The sequence below is a fragment of the Myotis nattereri genome, assembly GCF_964212035.1.
Source record: "Myotis nattereri genome assembly, chromosome: 17".
NCBI classification, from domain to species: Eukaryota; Metazoa; Chordata; class Mammalia; order Chiroptera; family Vespertilionidae; genus Myotis; species Myotis nattereri.
Genome location: NC_138092.1, coordinates 40,299,595 through 40,324,064, shown reverse-complemented (window position 1 = coordinate 40,324,064; position 24,470 = coordinate 40,299,595). Strand labels below are relative to the sequence as shown.

Below are 24,470 nucleotides of genomic sequence, written 5' to 3'. Positions count from 1 at the left end.
TTGTTGAATCTGGTTTTCTAATATGTTATTGAGAATGATTACACCTGTGTTCATCAAGGATATTGGCCTGTAATTTTCTTTTTCTTTTTTGGGGGGGGTGGGGGGTCCATATCTTTGTCTGGTTTTAGTATGAGGGTAATGCTAGCTTAGCAGAATGAGTTTGGAAGTTTTCCTTCTGCTTCAGTTTTTTGTTTTTCATATTTTAAGAAGGAAGGATGGACTTGTTCTGAACATTATGATTGACTGTGATAGGCCTCTCCTTTCCTTACTGTCCCTCTCATTTTCAGGGTAACTAGTCAACCCAAAGGAACCCCACATGAAACTATAAAAGGGTTTTCTGTCCCCCATTTCATTCATGCCAGAACAAAGGGGAGAATGTGAAGTACCACACTTTGTCATGTCCACTGCAGCATTACTTGGGTCCACAATTGTATATAAATATACTTTTTGGTTTCAACTAGAACCCCACAGAGCCTCTCAAGGCCCCAGGGTTCTCTGCCTTAAGTGCAAGACATGTTCATGTCCCCACTTCAGCGAGCACAAGACAGCCATAGGTGAGGGCACACCAAATCTGTTGTCATTTTGGAAGGTGCTGTGATGGTATTGAAAAGGAAGGAAGAGCCCAGCTGGCGTGGCTCAGTGGTTGAGCATCGACCATGAACTAGGAGGTCACAGTTCAATTCCCAGTCAAGACACAAGCCCGGGTTGCTGGCTCAATCCCCCATGTGGGTTGCGCAGAAGGCAGCTGATCAGTGATTCTCTCTCATCATTGATGTTACTATCACTCTCTCCCTCTCCCTTCCTCTCAGAAATCAATAAAAATGTATTTTTAAAAAAAAAAAAAAAAGAAAAGGAAGGAAGAGTTGTTTCCAGCCCTTGTATCGCTGGCTAAAACATGGCACATTCAGGAAACATAACCTGGAAAGCAGCTCAATGCTCCGAGGTAGACCTGGAGGCCTCTGGGGCAGCTGTGAGAAGCCAGCGAAGCAGCCAGACTTGAGACCCACCCTAGACAACTCCCAGCTGGGGGAGGGCAGGCTTTGGTTTGGCAGGTAACTCTCCCTGCCCCTCCTGAGTTCAGCCTGACATGCCCCCAGTTACAAGGGAACAGTGAGTAGATTTTGAATTCTTGGGCCTCAAGGAAAATTCTGACCTTTGTGTCAATCACATCCCCCTTGTTTGGGGGTGGGAGGTGCAGCATTCCCTCTCTGCCTGGAATTCTTCTGGAGATTCTTCGGATTCAGTGTGGACCTCAGATAGCTGAGGACTAGTTCCATTCCCGTTCATGCATCTGTCACTAAGAGATGGAGTCACAGAAGGCAGACCCTGCATTCCCCAGTGACTGCAGCCGGCGTCTGTCCATCCTACTGACAGGCACGCATCCCAGGCCCAGAGTCAATTAATTCCACCCTGAAGAAAAAAACAAAGGTTAAAAGTTCATCAAAATGTGTCTAGAGTAGATACCCAGGCAGACAGCAGGCTCCTGGGCAAGAAATCCAAGTCTTATAGGCGCCGTAAGGACGCAGTATTGAAGCAGACCACGGGCGACCTCCCAGGACCAGAAGGAAATAGTCCTATTATTTGAGCCAGAATTTAACATGATTCTTTTATTTTATTTGAATCCGGCCTTCCATTTCTACCATCGTCTTTAATGAAGGGGAAGTATGTATACATTCTTACCTCCAGGTACACATACTCATCTTCAAAACCGCCTTGCCTTCCCCAAAGTAACTGTGTTATTTGTATTTAAAGGCACTAAACAGAAAACCAGTCACTCTGCTTTATATATTTGTTTCTGCCTGCATTTTTCTCAGTGCCCTTGGGCAAGCTATTATTTTATCTGTTGAATATTGGGATGAAAATCTTCTCAGTGTAACACAGCAAATGCTAAAAACAGGTACAACCACAACGGAGATTTTTTGAGATTCTCATGAGGAAAAAGAAGAAAACTTTTTAAGAATTCAGGAAAAACTGAATGATCTGATATTTCCTTTTAAATTTGGAGGTGTTAATTACTAATTTGTGATTTGGGGAAGGCAGCTATGAGTTGGATGAATCTGCAGTATTTTTAACACTACCTAAAAATGTTCCTGCTAAAGAATAGCCTCGATGAAAACCAAATCTCTTACAGTTTCCAGTGAGATGTTTTCTAAGCTGTGTTATTTCATTTGAAAGTCAGCCAAAGCTGGTTTTAAGATATATATATATGAGAAGAAAGCTCAAAATTTTAATTTTCAATGGGAATCATAAATTTATTAAAATTAAAGAATTAAAGAAATAAAGAGGGCTACAGACTCAGAGAAAATATGAATAATAAGAAGATAGGACTAGGGCTATGAATGTGTTTTTATAGCAGAACAAAAATATAGATGAGATAATTAACTGGCAGCAAAATCGAGAAGTAGTACAGAAATCTCTCTTCACAGAGGTCACCCAGCTTTGCTCTAAAGGTTAGGAGACCCGGGTTCTGCCCATTCATTGCTGTGTGAATTTGCATATGTTCCTTAGCCTCTGTGAGTCTCGAATCCCTACAGAAAGAAAAGTAATTGACCATGGGGCTCTCAGAGGCCCTTCCAGTCCTAATTGTGGTTTCCAGCCTGTCTGGTCAAGCAGAACATTCAAGAGCCACTTCCTCAAAATCAGAAGGTCACCGTGAATCAGAGCCAATCCTTTGGGCTCATTAGATTGTTGTCCCCAATATCTGTTGCTGCAAAAGATTGATGACTTAAAGTGAAGTTAGTCAAGGCTTCTTGGTTGAACTATCGAGTGATTTCTTGTTACAGACCAGGCATGAAATTCATGTAGGTTATAACTGACTTACTATTTCTACAAAGAAACACAAAATGAATAAAACTAGTTTGCCGAGAATAACTATAACCTAAGGCCGTCCTGGCATTCCTCACAAAGCAGTCTTCTCATAAGCTCAACAACTTCAAAACCTGTACATTGAATGAGATGGAACTAAAGATTCAGGATGGCTTTGCATAGCTGGTCCAAGCAAGTTCTTGTTCAGACATTTCAGCATCCGATGCCCGATAGAGGAATAGATTCTTTTATTGCTACCACTTAGGCATTTGAGATCGGACAAAGGGAAGGGGAAAACTGGTAGATTTGGGATTTTTTAGAGAGCCATTTTTTTTATTATACCAATTTATGGTGTTAATTTTATTCTTAATACTTTATAATTTATTGTACTGAGGTATAATTGACATACATTATATTCGTTCCGGGTACACAATGTGATGATTCTATCTTTGTGTCTTTTGTGAAACATCATCACAACAAGTCTAATTAACCTCTGTCTCCATACATAGTTACAGAATTTAGAAAATCATTGTAGATCTATAGGATAGAAAATGGGTATTTTGGCCCTCGCCGGTTTGGCTCAGTGGATAGAGCATCAGCCTGCAGACTAAAGGGTCCCGGGTTTGGTTCAAGTCAAGGGCACATACCTTGGTTGCAGGTTCCCCGGCCCTTCATGCAGGAGGCAACCAATCAATATGTCTCTTTCACATCGATATTTTTCTCCATCTCTCCCTCTCCCTTCCACTCTCTCTTAAAAAAAAAATCAATGGAAAAATATCCTTGGGTGAGGATTAACAAAAAAGAAAAAGAAAAATGGGTATTTTATTACCTAAGAGAATGTGTCTCAACTGTGAGTTGAAGGAGGAGTTCTAAAGGATCTCTGTCATTTCTGAGGAGTGAGTGAGTGATGGTTGCTCCATTTTTTTAATGTATAAGGATGTGTACAATGGAGAATTTGAGCCCCACAGAGCATGCATTTCCTGGGCACTTGCAGCAGTGAGTGGAGAATAGGCCTGCCTTCCCTGAGCACTGCTAGCTACATGATGGGTTGGACCATTCACCTGGAATTGCTCTAATCCGTAGTCACACTTTAAATTGTGCCCATAATGGACCATTGGTAAAGCACAAGATGCACAACAGTGTTGTGCAAATAAAAGCTGCCTTGATGTGACCATTCTCGGCCTCGTGACCCAGGTCTTCGGTTCCCAAGGTTGCAGCGTCCTTATCGGGCACAACCAGATGTGTCTGTTTCAGTAGAAAATGTAGTCCTGGTTCTCGCTGGTTTCATTCAATACAATATGCATCCATTTTGAAATGATTTGGCCCCCTTTTTGTTCTCAAAAGCCTGCTAGCTGCTCATTTGAACTAAAGTCATTCCTTTTAGTAGTAAGAATCAGGCAGTTCCTATAGAATTCGAATTTAGTCAGAATCAGGCAGTTTCTATAGAATTTGCCCGGGGAAAGACAAAGCCTCATATCAGTTCATTAAAAAGCACCGGCCCTAACCGGTTGGGCTCTGTGGACAGAGCGTCGGCCTGGGGACTGAAAGGTCCCAGGTTCGATTCCGGTCAAGGGCATGTACCTTGGTTGCTGGCACATCCCCAGTAGGAGGCGAGCAGGAGACAGCTGATCGATGTTTCTCATCAATGTTTCTAACACTCTATCCCTCTCCCTTCCTCTCTGTAAAATCAATAAAATATATATTTAAAAAATAATAATAATTAAAAAATGAAAAGCACCTAAAACTATAAGAATAGCTGCATGTATAGACTTCACAGTGATCCGATTGCCTCCCCATTTTTCACTTGATCCTCACCTAATCCTTTCTACTTCCTCCGGCCCAGAGTCCACAGTTGCCATGTGCCCTTACTTCCTACCCAAAGCCCTGCAGTGGGGCCATCCTCCTCGCTCGAGTCTCTACCCTGTGTCTCAGCCACCTTCTCCCTCTCCTGTTTCTCCCAGAGTGAGAGCCTGATGGAGAACGAGGCAGGATCATATAGACCTGACGTCAGGTCCTCCTGGTCCCATCCAGCAATTCTAATGCTCCTTCTTGCCATCCCCTAGCACAGCGGTTCTCAACCTGTGGGTCGAGACCCCTTTCACAGGGGTCACCTAAGACCATCAGAAAACATATATAATTACATGTTGTTTTTGTGATTAATCACTATGCTTTAATTATGTTCAATTTGTAACAGTGAAATTGGGGGTCACCACAACATGAGGAACTGTATTAAGGGGTCACGGCATTAGGAAGGTTGAGAACCACTGCCATAGCACCTCTTTAAGCCCCCGGGTTCTTCCTCCAAGCCCTACGTTTCAGCGGAAGACTAACCATGGCCATTTAGCGACGAAATACCCTCAGTTAGTGCTAAGTACTTGGTATAAATCAGTTCTGATGCAGAGCAGTTCCTTAGATAATAGCATCCCCATTTGCCTGGTAAGGACCTTGAGGCTAACGTCACATGGCCTGTATGTGCTAAACTGGGGATTGGCCCAGGTCTGTCTGGTTCTAAAGCCCACAGTTCTGTCTGTCTCTTTCAAGCTTAGGACCCTTCAAATAACCTTAAAACATTGGATCAACCTAACTGTTCTTAACTTGTTCCCATTTCCTTTCTTTTGCTTCATCTTGGACCCGACTCTGACCATGGTCACCTTCTCAAAGCTTCTTCATTTGCTTCTCTTCTCTGGGCATCTTTCTTCCCACCTTCCAACCTGATCAGCTCTTGTTTTCTTCAGCTGCGAGTAAAACGTCCTTTCCCTTGGCCCACTTCATCCTTCTGGTTACTGTCCAAATTTCCTCCTTCCTTTCTGGGTCAAAAGTGTCCAGTATGCGGCCGACACCTGCTTCCTCTACTTCCTCCGCCCCTTTCCTCGCCGACCCCCTTCTGTCTGGCTCCTGCGGTGGCCTTTGGGTCAGCGCTGGCCTCTCAAAGCTCCTTAGCAAATGCGCAGCCTCTGAGCCCTCGGCTCTCTCCAGCACTCAGCAGGATGGACAAGCCACCCCTTCCTCAGACTCTAACGGGCACATGTCACAGCGGCTGCTGCCCCAGGGAAGGGACAACTTCCGATCTAGCCCACTTACGTCCTAACAGGAGCAGAGACTTATCCAAGAACAAGAACTTTGAATGGTTCTATTGGAAGTCCACCTTCCACCTGTTCCCTGCTGCCTCTCAGTTCGCATATGTCCTTCAGCAAGTCCCATGGACACTTTTGTCTCTGTCTTTAGTCCTTTGCTTTTTGTTGTTGTTATTAATTGTCACCCAAGGATACTTTTTCCTTTGATTTTTTTTTTTTTTGAGAGAGAGAGTAGAAGGGACGGAAGGAGAGAAACATAGATGTGAGAGAGATACATTAATTAGTTGCCTCCTGCACACGTGACCGGGGCCATGGATGGAACCTGCAACCCCGGTACATGCCCTTGACCAGGAATCAAACCTGCAATTCTTTGGTGTGTGGGCCAACTCTCTAACCACTGACCCACACTGGCCAGGGTGTCCTTGGAGTTTTTGACTCATTGACTTGTGAGGTTCATCCACCTGTCGTGCACTCATCCTCTGTGATCATGATGCCCACCTTCCTGTTTCTAACCTTGACCTTTACTCTGCATGGCAGCCCTCTGAATGCCTATGTCATGTAAGATCCTACTTGTCTAAAACTGAACTTGTCATCACCTTCAGACTGTCTCCCGTTCGCACCTGCACAGTTTCTATCTGTAGCAAAGCCATTCATCTGGATATTAAGTCAGATATCTTGGGGTTTTCCCTTATGTTTCTATCCTTCTTACCCATTTCTCCATTCAGCAAGTACTTGTTGACAGCCTCTGTGCCAGGCTTTAAGAGCTGACAGTGCAGGCGTGGAGGCTGCCCTGGTGTTTCAAAAGGGTCACAGCTCTTCCCTGGTAACGCCCTTTGGTTATTGCTTTTCTTACGGCTCTTCCCCCTCATGACACACTGCATGCCCGGGCTGAGATTCGTGCAACTCCCCATCTGAGAGCCCCACCTTTGCTCTTTCTCCTCACACCCTCTGGACACACAGGATGCTCTGGAAATACTTGAACATCAGTAACCATGTTTTCCTTATTTTAAAAAGTATACATAGCCTAAAATTTACCATCTTAACCATCCTTTCGTGTTATAGTTCGTAGTGTTAAGTGTAGTCACAGTGTTGTGCAGCCAATCTCCAGAGCTTTTCCCTTTGGCACAACTAAAACGCTACACTCACTAAATAAGAACACCTCGTTCTTTCTCCCTGTTCCCTGGCAACCACCCTTCTACTTTCTGACTCTGTGAATTTGACTATTCTAGGTGCCTCATCTGAATGGAATCATACAGTCTTCATCGTTTTGTGACTGGCTTATTTCACTAAGCATAATGTCCTCAAGGTTTATCCATGTTGAAACAGTTGTCAGAATTTCCTTCCTCTTTGAGGTTGAATAATATCACATGGATGTACAGTCAGGGGCCACTTAACATCGGCTTGCATTCTGAGAAGTGTTCCGTGAGGTGATTCCGTGGTCATTCGCACATCGTAGAGTGCACTTCCTCAAACCTAAGTGGTCTCGCGCACTACTGTAATTGTATGTGCTGTGCTTTTATACATACCACAGGCCGCACGGTAGGTTTGTTTACACCAGCATCGCCACAAGCATGTGAGGCATCACCACAAGCATGTGAGCAGTGCGTTTCACTACCATGTTACAACAGCTGAGGCCACTAGGCCATTGGAAATTTTTAGCTCCATTATAATCCTGTGGAATCATCTTATATGCAGTCCCTCATTAGCCAAAACAGCATTATGCAGTATATGACCGTACACACCACTTTTTGTTTATCCATTCATTCATTGATGGACACGGGTTGTTTCCACCTCTTGACAAATGTAAAGAATGCTTCTTGAACATGGATGTACAGATATATATTTGAGACTCTGCTTTTCCTTCTTTGTGGTATATCCCCAGAAATAGAATGGGCAGATCATATGGTAATTCCATTTTTAATTTTTGGGAAACCACCATACTGTTTTCTTTTTATTATTATTATTATTATTATTAATTTGTACAATTCAATTGGCAAGCATCTCTTAAAACAGAAGTCCATTGGGGAAATAACTTATTAAAATATGTATTTGACAATAAAAACAGAGAACCAGTGGGCAGGGGTCTCCAGATTGCTCCTCCTCTAAAACCCTATGATCCCAGCCCTACCCTCCACCACACTGTCTTCTACAAGAGCTGCAACATGTTACATTCCCACCAGTAGTGCACAGGTTTTTAATTTCTCCACATCCCCACCAACAATGGTTATTTTCTGGAAGGTTTTTTCTAGTAACCATCCTAATGGACGTGAGGTAGTATCTCATTGTGATTTTGATTTACATTTCCCTTCCTATACATGATCGTGAGTTTTTTTCACATGTTTATTGGCCATTTGTATGTCATCTTTGCAGAAATATCTATTCAAGTTCTTTGCCAATTTTTAATTGGGTCCTCTGTTGGTATTGAATTGTAGTAGTTTTTTATATATTCTGGATGCTAATCCATTGTCAGATATATGGTCAGCACATATTTTCTCCCATTCAGTAGGTTGCAGGTGACTCTATTTCAAAATGAAGTTTTAATATTATTTAGTCATCATGTCTTTGAACTTCAAAATGACCTCATTAAAGGGCTTTTCTCAAAATTATTTCAAGAACAAAACAGTTAATTTTTTTTACATCTGACTTTTCTCAGTGCACAAATTACATGCGAAAGTAAATTTTAGATAAATTCTATAAAACTCAGAATAAAAGAGAGCCAATTATTTGGCATATTTCAGCTGAGGATTAGGAATGTGCTCTTGACCTGGCCTATCCAGAGAATATAGCCTTTAAGCTTATTAAGTTTGATCAAATTTTAGGGAATAAAGTCTATAAAGTACTTAAGAATGAGGTCTTATTTTCCAAGCTTGAAAATGTTCTGAATATAGAAAAAAAAAAATCCTATACAGGAAGTTGACTAATATGTTCAGCTTTTCCCAAGTCAGTACATGTATTCCTGAGCATTAACACAGTGTGAGGGGCTAGAGTTCAGAAAACAGAGAGCTTTATTGAGCCAGTAATTTTTTTTTTCCAATATCCTGCCAGTTTCCAAAAAGGATTAGCAAGGGCGTTATGATGAGTCACACATACATTCCTGACCCTGGGGAATGTTGAAGCCATGCAGTTAGGGAAGATAACCATATACACAGATGGAGGGTGGATTTGCTCCCAGTTTCCCAGCTGCCTTAACAAAAAGAGAAGTAAAGGTTATGAAGTTCTTATGTAGGATACAAGGAAGCACACCGGTTTATCATCAGAGACCACATTCTTCCTGGCACTGAACTTTACAAGGAATATCTCACCCAGATCTTTATAAACATGGCAAGGATACACACAGTGAACTGCATTTTACAACAGGTATGTAAACATTCTTCATATGCATCTTGGTTCCTCCTGTCTCCCCTTGATAAAAAAAAAACCAAGGGTGTGATATAAATTATGATTCTACAAACACATTTCTGTGATAAAAGTAACATGGTTTAACTTTTGATCTTATGGACAAGGATTATCTGTGGTCTAGACTGCCCTTAACCTCGTCTCTGAGTATTAGTGCTTCCAAAGCCTGTGTCATCATCCCTCTGTGAATCTGGGCCTTTACAAGATCAAATATCAAACTCCCATGGGGCTAGCTAGCCTCTTAGTTTACATTTTATATCTAAATAACTTGATGTTGCTTACTTTTTAGGGAAGTAAGACATGAACTCCTGCCCTGGCAAGAAGGACAAATGTTTTCTGATGATGGAACAAGTTTTTTGTTGTTTTGTTTTGGTTTTTTTGGGGGGGGTGGGGGGGGTTGGGGTTTTTGTTTTGGTTTGGTTTTTGGTTTTAAGCCAGGACCTAAGATTTTTGTCTTAAAGTTACTATTCTAGGTCCTTTTAAAAATAAAATTAAAAGCAACTCTGGGAGAAAAGTAACATTCAAGAACATATAAATGTAGATTGACATTTATGAAGCTGTCTTCCCACCCCAAATTTCCTGAGAACAGAGCTTTAGCAGAATCATAGTCCTTTCTAGATTAAAATCATTATCAGCTATGTCAGCGAACAGATGTATAAAAGAGGGAAAGTTAGAAGTTGGGACAGGCATGTAAGGGACCCATGTGTTACTTTAGCTGGGTATGTTCAGTTGTATTGTTTATATGCTTTTTTTGGTAAAAGTATTATTATGTTTAAGAAATATTGGGAAAGCCAGGCTATTTTGTTCTGAATAAGGTGACATGAAACACTCTTTCAGTCATTTAAGGGGAGAAAGCTCAGATTCTCATAAACTTACTGATTGGAAAAATAAGTTGTAATTAAGTTCTGAAGTCCAGGTGGTGCCTAAAGTTCAGGAATTCCGCATGGACTGTTTTGGGCCTTTCACAGGTGACCTTGCAGGGCTCCCGTCCAGGAGGGAGTCACTTAGCCCCCCGGTGAGTCTAACCAGCTGCCCACGTGTCTGTATCTCTACATTCCTACCTAGTAATTCTCTACCAGTTAAAACTTTGGTTTATTTCTAAAAATATGACCCTAAAAGAAAGCCAACGACAAATGCCTGAGAGAAGTTGCTTTTCACTTACTGTTGACTGTGTTTTATGGGAGAAAGTGTGATGATGGTGTTGGGAGACTGGCGAGGGTCTGAGGATTTATGGGTGTCAGCAGTCGTTTGATTGATGAGAGGTTCTTGGGCATGCGTGCTGCTTTTATGCCTGCGTGTTTCCCACGTGACCAGCGACAGCAGCAGGGCATTCCCTGTGAGTTGTTTGAGCTCATCTCCCCAGATGGACCAGCCTGCACCCCCACCCCCCAACCCATGAACAATGGCAGGGCTTACCAGCTGGCTGATTAAAGGGGCCGTGTGTTGCTCTGGAACTGAACCTGGGGTGTGAACACAGGAACTCACTAACATGAGGCAGGGTCAGGCCCGGATTTCCCCCCAGGCAAAATCTAGACATATCAGGTCTGGCCACACAAAGCTGGTGGCGACAGCAAAGTCAGAGTGGGTTCTTGTTCTCTCCTGCTTTTTGTGATCAGATCCAGGGCTACCGAAAGCTCCCAAGCAGACCTCGGGTTTCAGGGTCAAACGTGGTCTGGACTCATCTCGGCAGCCGTGCGGGAGAACTGACACGGGGACGGGCCCTGGATGGCAAGGTCCCCCCTCCCTGTATGTGGTGTTACAGGAAGGAGCAAGTGAAACAGGACGGGGTTAAGGCTTCACTGATGTTCTGCTTCCAGAATATATTTGCAGAAAGGTTAAGCTGTATTTGTCTGTGCTCCAGTTTCGCACATTGTGAAAAGCGGCAGAACTAATACCTGCGTTTTATTTGACGCTGTGGTGGTGGGTTGTGATTGTATCACAGTAAGTTGTTGGTTACCTGAGTTTTGTGAATTTGTCATTGAGAGGGTAGTAGGTTTTATTACAAGGCAGCATAACTGAACTCTTAGGGTTTCATGGATGATGACACCTGGACATGATTAGGCTCTAGCTAAGAACATGACAGAACATGAAAACTAATCCTGGGTAAAAGGAGATTCTGGGAAGTTGAAAGAACATCACAGAGGCCCCCATAGATGCTCAGGCACCGTATGTGGGACTGACATGTCACCTGTCCTCAGTGATGGCTGCCCTATGGGGTGACAAGGCCGGTTGTTTAGGAATGTGCTCTAACCCTCATGCATTTGTCTCCTTTTCATGATACCGTTAGAGACCATCTAAAACATCCTCCGGATTCAGAAATAACAGTGCTGATGATTGGACCTGGGTCCACTTCTTTTTAATTAAAAGACTTTATTTTCAGAGCAATATTAAGTTTACAGAAAAAGTAAGTAGAAGGTACAGAGAGTTCCCATGTGCCTCCTCTCCCCACACCCACATCGCTTCCCCCGTTATTATTTAACATCTTGTGTTAGTGGGCACATTTGGTACAATTGATGAACCAATATTGATACCTCAGTATGAGCTAGAGTCCATGGTTGGCAGTAGGGTTCGCTCTTTGTACAGTGCAGAGAGCTTTGACAAATGCATAATGTCATGTATCCCCCATCACTAGTGTCCCACCGACTAGTCTCACTGCCCTAAAAATCCCATGATCCCTCTGTTCATCCCTCATGCGCTTTCATCCCTTGGACCTTTGGCAACCACTGATCTACTTACTGTCTGTAGTTTGGTCCATCCGTTCGTGTGTAAGTCACTACTCAGCTATTTCTAAGGAAGCCTCATTCGTTCGTTTATTTATAAAGTGAGCCCTTCATAAATACTATGTGCCCGGCAGTGTTCTGTGCGTTGGGCATGTAGCCAAGGACCAGATTTAAAATCCCAGCCTTCCGGAAGCCTGCGGCTAGTACATCAGGCCTCCAGGCTAGGGCGTATGTAGGAGGGAAACGCCCCGTGAGAGCACAGGGTGAGAGGACATAGATGAAGAAAGTAATTGGAGAACAGGACCTCCTACCAGTTAGCCCCATGGTCGCAGGTCCGACCTCAGCCGCCTGCCTCTTCCTGGAACTCTGTCTGCCGGCCTCCTCCGGCTGCCATCTGTGTTTTCTCTCCTAAGACCAGCCAGGGCACAGTGCCATTTCCCAGCGCCTCTCTCTGAACTAAGTCCAAGCACCTTTTAGGCTTCAGTTTTTATTAGTAGTTATCTATAGACCTGCTGGTGCTCATGAAAGAGAGTAGATAGTTTACAACATTATAAGAAATAGATGCTTGTGGTCATCATCCAAGGACTAATGGACAAGGTCTTCTCTCTCCTTTGGAAGTGGATGGCCCGCCGTTCTCAGTCACACCCTCCAGATCCCCTCTTCTCAGGCAGGCAGGCAGCAAATCAACAGCAAATACCTGTTGTTGCCATGAGAAGTTCCATTGTTCTCCCCACTGCTTTCTCCCCAGCCCTAGCCCTAGAGCAAGCATGTTAAATACACGAGGCGTGCGGCCACCAGCCGCGAACTTGACATGCTTGCTCTAGAAGCGTAAGAGGTCTCAGTGAGGGAGGGTGGGCCTGGGAGAGGGCAGAAGACTGAAAGAAGTCCATTTCCTCCTCTCCTTTCTGCCTCTTTTTTGTTTTACCCTAGAAACATGCTTAAAGAGCAACTACTCCTTGGCGCCTCCCCTGAGCACATTCCTAGAGCAGGCTGGTGAGAGCCAGTTGTGTGCATCGCTTCCCAACCACACTCAGTGGCATCACGCTGGTAGCCTGAACCTGGCTGTGGTGGGAGTATTTACACCAGTGAAACTGGTCAGTGCTGCAAATCAGAGTTTTACTTTATTTCTCCCCCAGGGAGCTACTTTACCCACAGCACTGGGCAGACCCTTAATCAAATTCTACCATAGGAATTAAATCCAAAAACACCATGTTGATTCATATGTTCTAATTCTACTCTCCCTGGTTAGGGAGAGGAATGGCAACCAAAGTGGCAACCGGGTATTCCATTCAGTGAGTTTTGCATCGAGCTGAACAGAACGTGCTCACCTTTCATGTCCCTTGAAAGAAGGACGGAGGCATGTTATTGGTAGTTTAGAGCACGTTGTCTCTGTTGAAATGACTCTAAGACGTGCTGGTGTAGGACCAGGTCACAATTAGCATTTCTTTTCGGCTGCAGCCGGTCTGCTTGTCCACGTGTAGCTAACAAGGTCCCACCCTGATGACTGGCCGCTTGTGCTCCCTTGCAGGACTGCACACGCCAGAGCCAAAGCTGACGCCGCGGACCAGGCCGCGCTGGCTGCCCGCCAGGAGTGCGACATCGCGAGAGCAGTGGCCAAGGAGCTGTCACCCGACTTCTACCAGCCAGGTAAGACTGCGTTGTCCTGTGGTGGAAAAGGTAAGAGCATCGCCTCTGATCTCCTTTTTTTCCTTCTTTTCCATTCAACTGCAAGCTCTGTGCTTCATGAATCCCAGAAATACTAGAAAACAAATGGAGGCATAGTTGGAAATACCTGAAGCCCGAGGGTTAGCACTAGAGGTTCGGGTATTTGCCAGCGTGACTCCCCTCCCGCCTCCCCACTCCCTGCAATAACCTTTGAGCTGATAGCAGTAAGGGAGACGGGAATCCACGAGAAGCATCTGATTCTAACAAAGTGTGTATTTAGTGGCCATTGCAGAGGTTGTAACAAATGAGCCCATACAAACTGGGGTGTGTGTGTGTGTGTGTGTGTGTGTGTGTGTGTGTTTCGGGGGGGAGGGGGGTATTGTCTAAAGTTTTACATATGTCTCCTTTTTCCCCAATTGACACCCCCCCCCAGCCATTCCTACTCCGGACAAGCGCCCACCGCCCCAGGGTCTGTGTCCATTGGTTATGCTGATATGCATGCGTACAAGCCCTTTTGAAACATACCTGAGCTAAGGCTCCCAGGACTGCGGTTAGGAGGTATGGAAACATCCCGCTGAAAGACTGGCGACTCTGCACAGGTTGAGATGACGATGTATGTCGTGACGGACGCAGAGAAAGTGACCACCTCAGAAAATAAGTCAGTCCTGATTATCTGTCCCTCGAATGTTATCAAATAGCAATAAGCAAATGTTTGCAGTGGGTTTAAATATTGAAGTCACTTCCTAGTGGTTTCCAACTAGACTGCCTCCATCCCTTTCTATAATATACTGGTGTTACTAACATGGCAATAGCCATTTTTATGTGTTTTTCCATTGTCTTATAAACAACATCTTTCTGGGGACTGATGGAGGGTTCAATGGATTTCTAAGTGAAGAACCACCAAAATGTCCTAAATATCGAAATATGTATTTTCTTGGTAAAGAATTTTTCCACATTGGTTTCTATTCAGTCAAGCTGGATAACTAGCATCCTGCACAGCATGTGTGTTCCATACACATTGGGTTCCAATGAAAATGATAGAATATTAGAATCCCGCCCCCCCTACCCCCCCTTGGGACATCGCTGCAACTGAATGAACAAGGTAAGTCAAAGTGAACAGAATAGCAAAATCATATAAAAGCTAGAAAGTTTGGCTGTAATAAAGGATGAAGGAAAAAGAAAGTAATGGGCTTATTTATTTTTTTTTTCTGCAAAGAGTGAAGACAGTAGAGGCCAGGTTCAGAGGACTGTTTTTATGAGAGGCTGGGGCGAGGCCCAGTCGGTTGAGTGATGGGCTTGTCACAGAGTGGCTTCTGTCATAGTTCAGGGGAAGGCAGTGGCGATCGTGTGTGTTTTCCTTCGCGTGCATTATTTCACCTTGTGGCTGAGACTGAACTCATTTAACATGTGTGTGTATATATGTTTTGTCCAGAAAGGGAAACGTTCCAATTTTTATGGTGACCTCAGGTGGGAAGAAACTTGCTGGTGTGAAATCAACTCCCTTCCCTGGTCCCTAAGTACATTAGCGATGACCTGTTGTAAGGTGAGAGCTGGGAACGGCTGGTTCCTCCATGCTCACGTTGTCATTGTCAGGAGACCACACAGCCTCCCGAATCAGCACTGACTGAGCGGCTCTGAAAGCAAACAAACTCCCCATTGTTGTCGGCAGGTGGCCGTTTCTGGATTCTGTTGGGGAAGGGGTTCCCTACAGATTGCTATTAGGTGTGTTACCAAGAGGTAAATGATACAGCAGGTCATCTCGGTTTCCCAGACTAAATGGTTTTAAAAGTCTTTTATGGTTGTGAAAGCATTTGAGGGGGGAAGCAATATTGTGGGAAAGTGTAATTGCACCCTTTCTGAGTGAAACGGGCTTCGGGGCAGCTGGTTGTGGGTCAGTAATGAATATATCCCCCGAGCTGGGGATGACAACAAGGGGCTGTTTGAGACAAGGCCTGGGGGTGGGGGAGGCTGCAGTCCCCTTCACCCACAGCCAGCACTTCCTTCGGCAACTGCAGAAAGTCTTTCTGTACTGAGTGTGATTGAGCTTCTGCAGGGAGCTTAACTCAGAAACTCAGGCTTTCCCCCTCCACGTTACAGGGTGAGCAGTCAGGCACCTCTTAAAGGGTTTAAGTATTTTTTCTAAGTCGGGCTGCTCGTTCAATGTATGTGTCTCACCTATAAATGTTTCCATTGTCGGGAGCGCATGTGTCCTGCGGAGAAGTTGTTAACCCTGGGAAAGGCTGCCCGTGAGGGCAGATGTTGTGATCACGTTCATAATAAGTTACCTACCTCAGGAGCTGGCGATATTTTCACGTGTTTACCCTCTTCGTTAAATCTTACGCTTTTAGTTCAAAACTGGGTGATTCTGCAGTTCAGTTAAAACTAAGGGGAAAAAACCTCGCCCTGTGGAATGGCTTTAAGTAAAGGGTTAAAATGTAAATAAAGCAGACGAACGGATGTGAATGTGTAGGTGACTGCATACATGCACGGTAGAGTGAGTCATCCCCCAAGAATTTAGAAAAAGGCTGCCTTCTGAGAGTTGAATTATAACATGAGCCCACTACTACACAGAAATATATAAAGTGCTCAGAAGTGATCACCTGGGTTTCAGAGTTGCGAGATGTCCTTGTCACCTGATGGAGTGTATTAAAATATCTAAAGACAGCATTGGTCACCCAAAGAGTATAGGAAAAAAGAGTCACAGAGAAAAATGTTGGCAGCACCCATGTAAATACTGTCCAAAGGAGAGAGGAGCCTTGGCCAAAACGTAAGCTCGAGGCTCGCGGTTGCACTGGAAGGACATTGCTATAACGGGGAAGGATGCAGGAGCTGTCACCAACACTGGGTGGCTTTATTGGCGAGATGACCCCGCTGAGGAATTGGCTGCCTCAGGCCTTCGGAAATTTGACTCAGCTCATGCGCCGTGTCCTGATGCGTGTTCACTAGCAACCTTCTCATGTTGGTTGAGCTTCTGGTGGAGGTCGACCACAAGGAGAGCATGCACTGGTGGTATCAGGGCAAGTCCCCTGGCCTGTGTGGCATTGGCATTGGTGGTTCTAAAGCAGGGGTCCTCGAACTTTTTAAACAGGGGGCCAGTTCACTGTCCCTCAGACCATTGGAGGGCCAGGCTATAGTTAAAAAAAAACTATGAACAAATTCCTATGCACACTGCACATATCTTATTTTGAAGTAAAAAAAAACAAAATGGGAACAAATACAATATTTGTATTTGCTTGTGGCCCATGGGCCGTAGTTTGAGGACCCCTGGTTTAGAGTAACGAGTTGGCCTTCTGCTGTCCTGCATCAGCCTTGTGAGCTGTGGTGGCAATGTGAGTCTGCCCCAAGGAGTCACTCTGCTTCAAGTGAAATCAGGTAGCTAAGCCAGGAAAGGTAAGATGAGAGACCTCAGGTGGTCACTCAGGAAGGGAGAGTGGGACATGGTGAGATCAAGGAAGTGTATAAATATGGTTGTTTGTCCCGCTGTTACAATTTCCTTTTAGTCGAAATACTTCATTTTTTATTATTAAGTGATATTAAGTAGATTATAAAATTATGTTTATTGAAGTGACAGGGCATGAATTTAAAAAGACCAAGAAACACGGCCCTAGAATGGGGCAGATGTCTTACAGGGAGCCCCTCTTTGGAGACAGCAAGCCCAGCGCAGGTAGGAGGGAAAGGAAGAGGGTGGCCTCCTCCCCACTTCTTCCCAAGGACGAGAAGTAGAGAAAGATATGTAGGGAGTGATGGGGACACTTCTTCCCTAGGATGAGAGCTTGGTAGGAAAAGGAAGGTGGGTGCTGGGAGAATTCTCCCCACTTCTTCCCAAGGAGAGCGGAGGGGGGGAAAGGAAAGGGAGGTGGATGCTGAGCCTTCTCCTACCTTGTCATGATGCTGGCATTGTCAAGGAGAAGAGGGCTGTTCCCAGAACCTGAGTTCGCCTCTCCTGGGTGCATGCAAGGGGAGTGACAGAACTCTGCTGTGTCTTCCTCTTTTTGCAAGTTCACCGATTCCATCATAAGGCTTTCACACACATGATATAATCTAATCCTACTTACCTCCCTGTGACCACACCTCCAAACTCTGAATTTGGGAAACACACATACAGTCCATAGTAGCATGTATTTGCACAACCAGTAAATTTATTATCCTAAGTAAAAACTGACATGTTTGGCATAGGTTATTGTGGGCTGAAGTTCACATTTCTGTTATGAATTAGAACTCTTTAGAGAGGAGGGATCCAGGATGGCAGCAGAGTAGGTGAATGTTACACTCGCCTCCTCGCTGGACCAAACTGTAGTTACAACTAAAATATAGAGCAAGCAACCTCAATAACCATCTGAAGACTAGCCGAAGAGAGGTCTTACCACCAAAGATTTACAGAAGAAGCCACATTGGTAAAAAGGGTGGAGGCATGAAAAGAGTTTACCCCACTCCCACAGGCAGCTCCTGAGATTCGGAAGGGATTCCCTCTGAGAAGCGTGGGGTCTCAACCCCAAGCTGGGCTCCTCAGCCCAGAGCCAAGAAGAGGCGCCCACGTAACATCCGGCTGAGAAAATCAGCAGGGAGTCTGTCTACCAGGGAATGTGCTAGAGACACAGGTGCCCTCCTGCAGTGCCAGTGCACGAAATCTTATTTGCAGCCACTCACTCTGGGCTCCGGCAAAGGGAAGGTAGAGCAGACTAGAGTCACATGAGGAGCGTCTGGGGGGTGTGGCTCTGGGGAGAGCTGAAGGGACAGCCGCCAGCGCCAGGATCCCTGTGCTGAGTCACTCTCCCGCACAGCAGAAGCCGTCTTTCCTGGGTGGCGCACTCCCCTCCATACAGCATCAGCTGCCTGCACCAGGACATAGAAGCCCAGGAAGACTCACGTAACTGAGGTGTGACTTCGGAGTAGAGGCTATTTCTCCCACTCTCCCGTGAACCTGACTGGCACCTTCCCCTAACTCAGCGGTTCTCAACCTGTGGGTCGCGACCCCTTTTGGGGGTCGAACGACCCTTTCACAGGGGTCGCCTAAGACCATCGGAAAACACATATATAATTACATATTGTTTTTGTGATTAATCACTATGCTTTAATTATGTTCAATTTGTAACAATGAAATTGGGGGTCACCACAACATGAGGAACTATTAAAGGGTCGCGGCATTAGGAAGGTTGAGAACCACTGCAACTGGAGATCTACTGGCCCCAGTCTCTGGGCTCCACCCTACTGAGGTACACGCAGAATGCAGGACAGACTGAGTTGCATGGCTCTGGGGCGAAGGCCACTCCCCCCACCCTCCCCTGAGCTTGTTCTGCACCTCCTCTTCAGGGAAGATCCACTAGCCCCATCCTCCAACAGCCTTGCCCTGCTGAGATCAGCTCCTGGCAGAATCGGAGACAGACTGAGTTGTGTGGTCTAAGATGGGGGACATTTTTCTCTCACGCTCCCAACTGGTGCAGAGCCCTCCATTTACAAGGCCAAGTCTTGGTCCCTTTGGGACTAATAAACTGTTGCCTCACCCTGATGACTCCAGTGCCCCATCCCACCACAAAGGCCTGCAGGCACTCGGCAGGTGGCAGCTAGACTTGGTATACCCTGGGACTTGGCTGAGTGGCCTCAGACCCAGCAAGGGCACAGAGTTTGAACCTGTATCAACCTAGTGAACACCACTCACCTCCACCTGGCGACTCGCTGAGAACCTACCTCGTGCAATTTGCATACTGCCAGAGTGCAGCCAGCCTCCAAAGAGGACTTACACATGGCCAATAGACATGAAAAGATGTTTAACATCACTAATCACCAGGTAAAACCACAATGAGATATCACCTCACACCTGTCAGAATGGCTGTCATCAATAAAACAACAAAAAACAAGTATTGGTGAGGATGTGGAGAAAAGGGAACCCTCATGCACTGTTGATGGGAAAGGAAATTAATGCAGCCATTGTGTAAAGCAGTAGGGAGCTAACTCGAAAAATTCAAAACAGAACCGCCTTATGGCCTAGTAACCACTTCTGTAAATATATCCGCAGAAACCCGAAACACTAATTCAAAAGAATATATGCACTCCTGTATTCATTACAGCATTACTTACAATAGCCAAGATTTAGAAGCAGCCCAAGTACCCATCAGTAGACGAGTGGATTAATAAAGCTGTGGTACATTTATTTACACAATGGAATATTACTCAGCCATAAAGAAGGAGGAAATCTTACCTTTTTCAACAGCATAGATGGACCTGGAGAGTATTATGCTAAGAGAAATCAGCCAGTCAGAGAAAGACAAACACCATATTATTTTACTTACATGTGAAATCTAATGAACAAAATAAATTAACAAATGAAATAGAAACAGACTCATAGAGAGAACATAATGATAAGAGGGGACTGGGTGAAAAAGGTGAAGAGATTAAGGGAAAAAAAAAACTCAGACAATAGTATGGTGATTACTAGAAGGAAAGGGGATGGGGGCTGTTAGAAGAGAGTTAAGGGGGGATGGATGGAGACCTGACTTGGTGAACGCACAATACAATATACAAATGCTGCATTCTAGAACTGCACACCTGAAACCTATATAATTTTATTAACCAGTGGCACCCCAATAAATTCAATAAAAATTTAAAAGAAGTCTTTAGAGAAGAAAGCACATATTCATTATGTAATTTCCTACGCCTGTCATTAATATGTAAATTTTATGGTTAAGACAAGAGAAGCATTCTGGAATAGACAACTTCTCAACTCATTTGCCAAAATCTGAACCAACTGTTTCATAGAAAATGGGAAATGGAATAATCTACTAGTTGATATGTCATGAATAATTCATGGTTTTTCTGGTTATTCTTACCACTTACTCATTCAGTTGCACAGCTGTGTATTGAGGGCCAGCCACGTGCGAGGGACAGGAACGGGCGTCCCGCGGACAAGCCTGCTGTGGCCGTGTTCAGACGCGGCAGTCTTGTCAGAGACGGGATCGAAGTCCTGCCGGGAAGTGGTTTTCTTCCCACATGGCAGGTAAAAGTGATTCTCCTGCCAGCCCTGGAGGCGTTTTAGAATTGTTCCATGTGGTGCTGCTTTGCTGAAAGGCAGTCTCCATTGAAGAGACCTCATGTCTATGTCATGACTTCTGGTGATGTTACAGAGCCTTTGCTGACAAGCACTGCCCTTCAGACATTTGTTTCGGGGGAATCTTCATGGTGCTGCTTCTGCCCGTGGCCAGCCCCCCGAAGCTCACCTGTGAGAACCAGCTGGGCACCCTGCGGCTACCATCTGCCATAGCTGTTCAGGGCCTTCCTGCCCACTGCAACCAGTAACCTTTCAGTGGTGCCGAATGGCATTTTCTGAATGTCCTTGTTTCACATTGTGCGGTATGTCAGTGAGCACGTGACCTGGTTCCCAGCAGGAATCCTCCCGGGATAAACCCCGTAAGATTCATAGATCCTGTCTGTGAAAACAGATGAAAACGCTTTGTGCAATCGCACCCGCCATGCTTTCCCTCCCTGGCGCTGTTCTGAGGAGGCTCTCTCAGGAACGGCTGTATCTCATCAGCTTCACGCTGCCGGCCTGGCGAGGCTGACATGCATTCCTACCTCAGACAAGTAGCAGACACAACGTGTGCCTTCCAAGAGGGTAGTCCAGGAACAACATCTGTCCTCTGCCTGAAATTAAATGTCTTGTTTCAAATGCATTTGATCTTATTCTGGAAATTTTAACTGTATTTCCTCTATCAGAGCCCAGGCCCCATGTGGCAGCATCACTGGAACCATTGCCAGCAGGATGTAGTCATATAGGGCTGGAGGGAGGACCACCACTGGTCAGCATGTTTGCTTGCTGCTTTCAAGCACCTATGGTTGGATCCGTTAGAACCTCCTGAAATGCTTGTTAAACCTCAAGATTTCTAGGCTTCACTCCATCCTCATGAAATCTAAGTCTCTGGGAGTCGTACCCCGGGTCTCTCTTGAGGCGGCAGCTGTGGAGGACATGGAATCCCCGACCCAGCTGTGTTCAATGCATAGTAACGCTAGGACTCTTTCAAATCGGACAGCCTGTGCTACAGTGTACTTCCATCCTTCTAGTAAATTCTTGGAGCGCAACAGATTTTGAATTTCACTGGAAGCCCTATAGAGAAATCTACATGTGAATATGCCTGAAAACTGCGTCTTAGGAGAGTGTCACAAGCAATTGCGAAAGAAATGCCTTTCCTAACACATTGAGAACAGAAAAAGCGTGTTGAAAGAAGCAACACATCAGCCCTAGCCAGTTTGGCTCAGTGAATAGAGCGTCAGCCTGTGGACTGAAGGGTCCCAGGTTCGATTCTGGTCAAGGGCACATGCCTGGGTTGCAGGCTTGATCCCCAGTAGGGCATGCAGGAGGCAGCCAATCAATGATTCTCTTATCATTGATGTTTCTATCTCTCTTTCCCTCTTCCTTCCTCTCTGAAATAAATAAATATATTTTTAAAAAAAGAAGCAACACATCAGATTTCTACAGATCTAAGGGAGTAATTAGACTGGTATTTGAGAGTTAATAAGCATAATGAGTATGTTCAGTGGAGTCCAAACTATAGCTTCATAAATCCATTAATACATATTCCTCCAGTGGCCAGAGTATTGCCAATGGCCTATTAATGGGAACATAATTGAAGAAGTAGGGAGAGCCCAGCCAGTGTGGCTCAGTGGTTGAACATCGATCTATGAACCAGAAGGTCATGGTTCGAGTCCCAGTCAGGGCATATGCTCAGATTGCAAGCTCCATCCCAGAGTGGGGTATCCAGGAGGCAACCGATTAATGATTATCTTTCATCATTGATGTTTCTCTCTCTCCCTCTCCCTTCCTCTCTGAAATCAATAAAAATTTATTTTTTTAAAAAAAGTAGAGAGTCGTATGGACAAAAAGCATTGAAAATGTGCTTTGTATTTAAGATAGCTTCATGCTCTTTTTCCGGATAACTAAAGCATATTCCTTGAAGTGCTGACTAAAAAAGAGTTACATTTTCCTTAGACCCACGATGACTGAATTACTTTGAGGTCCCCTCCCCCAAATAATCGGTCTCTTGTCGCTGTTAGTGTTCCCTCTGTCTCCTCCTTGCTGTCAGCTCTCACCTGGTGGGCAGCTGCTTTGACAGGGGACAGGCTCTGTAAAAACAAATCCACAATCAGAGGAGGGGCGGCCCCTCGGTGGATGGCCAGGGGAGGTGACCCGAATGGGCTCTAAACCCTGGAGCCAGCCTGCGGGTGAAGCCCAGCCCTCAGGGTGCTATGTCCCTGTCACAGCACCAAGAACAAATTCAGAAAAGAAACTGCAGTTTCTCCTTTTTCTTCACTCACCCAAGAGGCCTTTCTCTGTGTCGACAGTTTATTTTTAAAGGAAAATTGCCAGCTTTTAAAAAGATGGTGCTTATACTGAATTTAGAAAAGACACCCCCATTGTTGACATGTGATCATGAAAGGAGGGAAGCGGGGAGAAACATCAACGTGAGAGACACATGGATTGGCTGCCTCCTGGACCGGGGCCAGGGAACGAGCCCGAGACCCTTCGGTGCGCAGGCCAACGCTCTCCCACTGGGCCACACGGACCAGGAAATTCGAACCCTCCGGGGTGGATTTGTCTTTGGAGGATGGAAGGTGGGGTAATGCTATTATGTTTTTGCCCTGAATACAATTATAATTGTGGGTCCTTAGGAATTCTCATTTATGGGCTTAAAACATTACCTTATACGTTGTATTCTATCTCATCTTACAGATATACAGGCTCTGTGACATTTGGTTTTTCAGCTGCTACAGCTGTTCCCACATCAGTAAAGTCGGGATAATGCCTGCTTCCTAAGAGTTTGGTGAGGCTTGGAATTTGGGAAAATACCTTGTATAATAAATAGTCTCCTAACAAATTATTACTCAGACCACCAAGGGGAAGAGCAATTGAAAGTGTAAATAGGCAGCATGTCTTTTTAACAATGAGGATCATTGGTTTTCGGCTAGGGGTTGTGGGGGGCAAAAGGAAAATGAACATGAGGATGCTGTGCGGTTGACAAGAGCTGGTCCAGTCCAGTCAGCAATTGGCGGGGTGGTTTCTCCCTTGTACACGGAGAGGTGACGTTGTCCGCTCCCGCCCATGTGCAGAGCAGAGGACCAGCTGCATGTGTGACGTTGGCTTCACGTGGTGGCCAGAGGATGTGCGTGAACTGGTTCTAGGAGAGGGGCTGAGAGGCTAAGTCCCCAGCAGGAAACTGCCTTGGAGCGCTGTCCCTGAGAGCCCCAGCAATGTCCCCTTCCTGTACCGCTGGCATCCTTAAACTCTTGTGACTGGTGCCATCTTGTGCAGCACTTCCTGTGTCTCTACTCCTCACTCCCTCCCCCCCTTCCCCAGATCTCCCATATAAAATAACAGTGCACCAGAATCCTTTTGAATGAAAGGATTCCCATTGATAAAAATAACATGGGATTGTTATAAGCCATCCTGAGACCTGAGGGCCAAAGACAACTGTCCCGTCTTGACTTTGATGCCTGCAGTGCAAGCCCATGCTGGGAAGGACTGTGCGAGTTCTTTTGTAAAATGCAACCTAAAGTGGCTCCTAATGAGGAATTTGAAATGATCCTTTGAAGGAGGATCCTTCAAAATAGGTTGCCCTGGTCCGTGTGGCCCAGTGGGAGAGCGTTGGCCTGCGCACCAAAGGGTCTCGGGTTCGTTCCCTGGCCCCGGTCCAGGAGGCAACCAATCCATGTGTCTCTCACATCGATGTTTCTCTCTCCCCTCTTCCCTCCCACTCTCTAAAAAAATCAATGGAAAAAATATCAAGTGAGGATTAACACAATAGATATATAACCTGTAGGTTTG

General features: G+C 45.3%; 1 protein-coding gene across 1 annotated transcript in view; it reads left to right on the top strand.

The window, feature by feature from the left end:
• Nucleotides 1–24,470, top strand: part of JPH1 (junctophilin 1) — an 86,452-nt gene that overhangs the window by 50,927 nt on the left and 11,055 nt on the right. Inside the window, exon 3 of the mRNA XM_081111025.1 lies at nucleotides 13,524–13,642. Within this exon, the coding sequence (XP_080967151.1) occupies nucleotides 13,524–13,642 (119 nt within the window). The remainder of the gene's footprint in view (nucleotides 1–13,523; nucleotides 13,643–24,470) is intronic.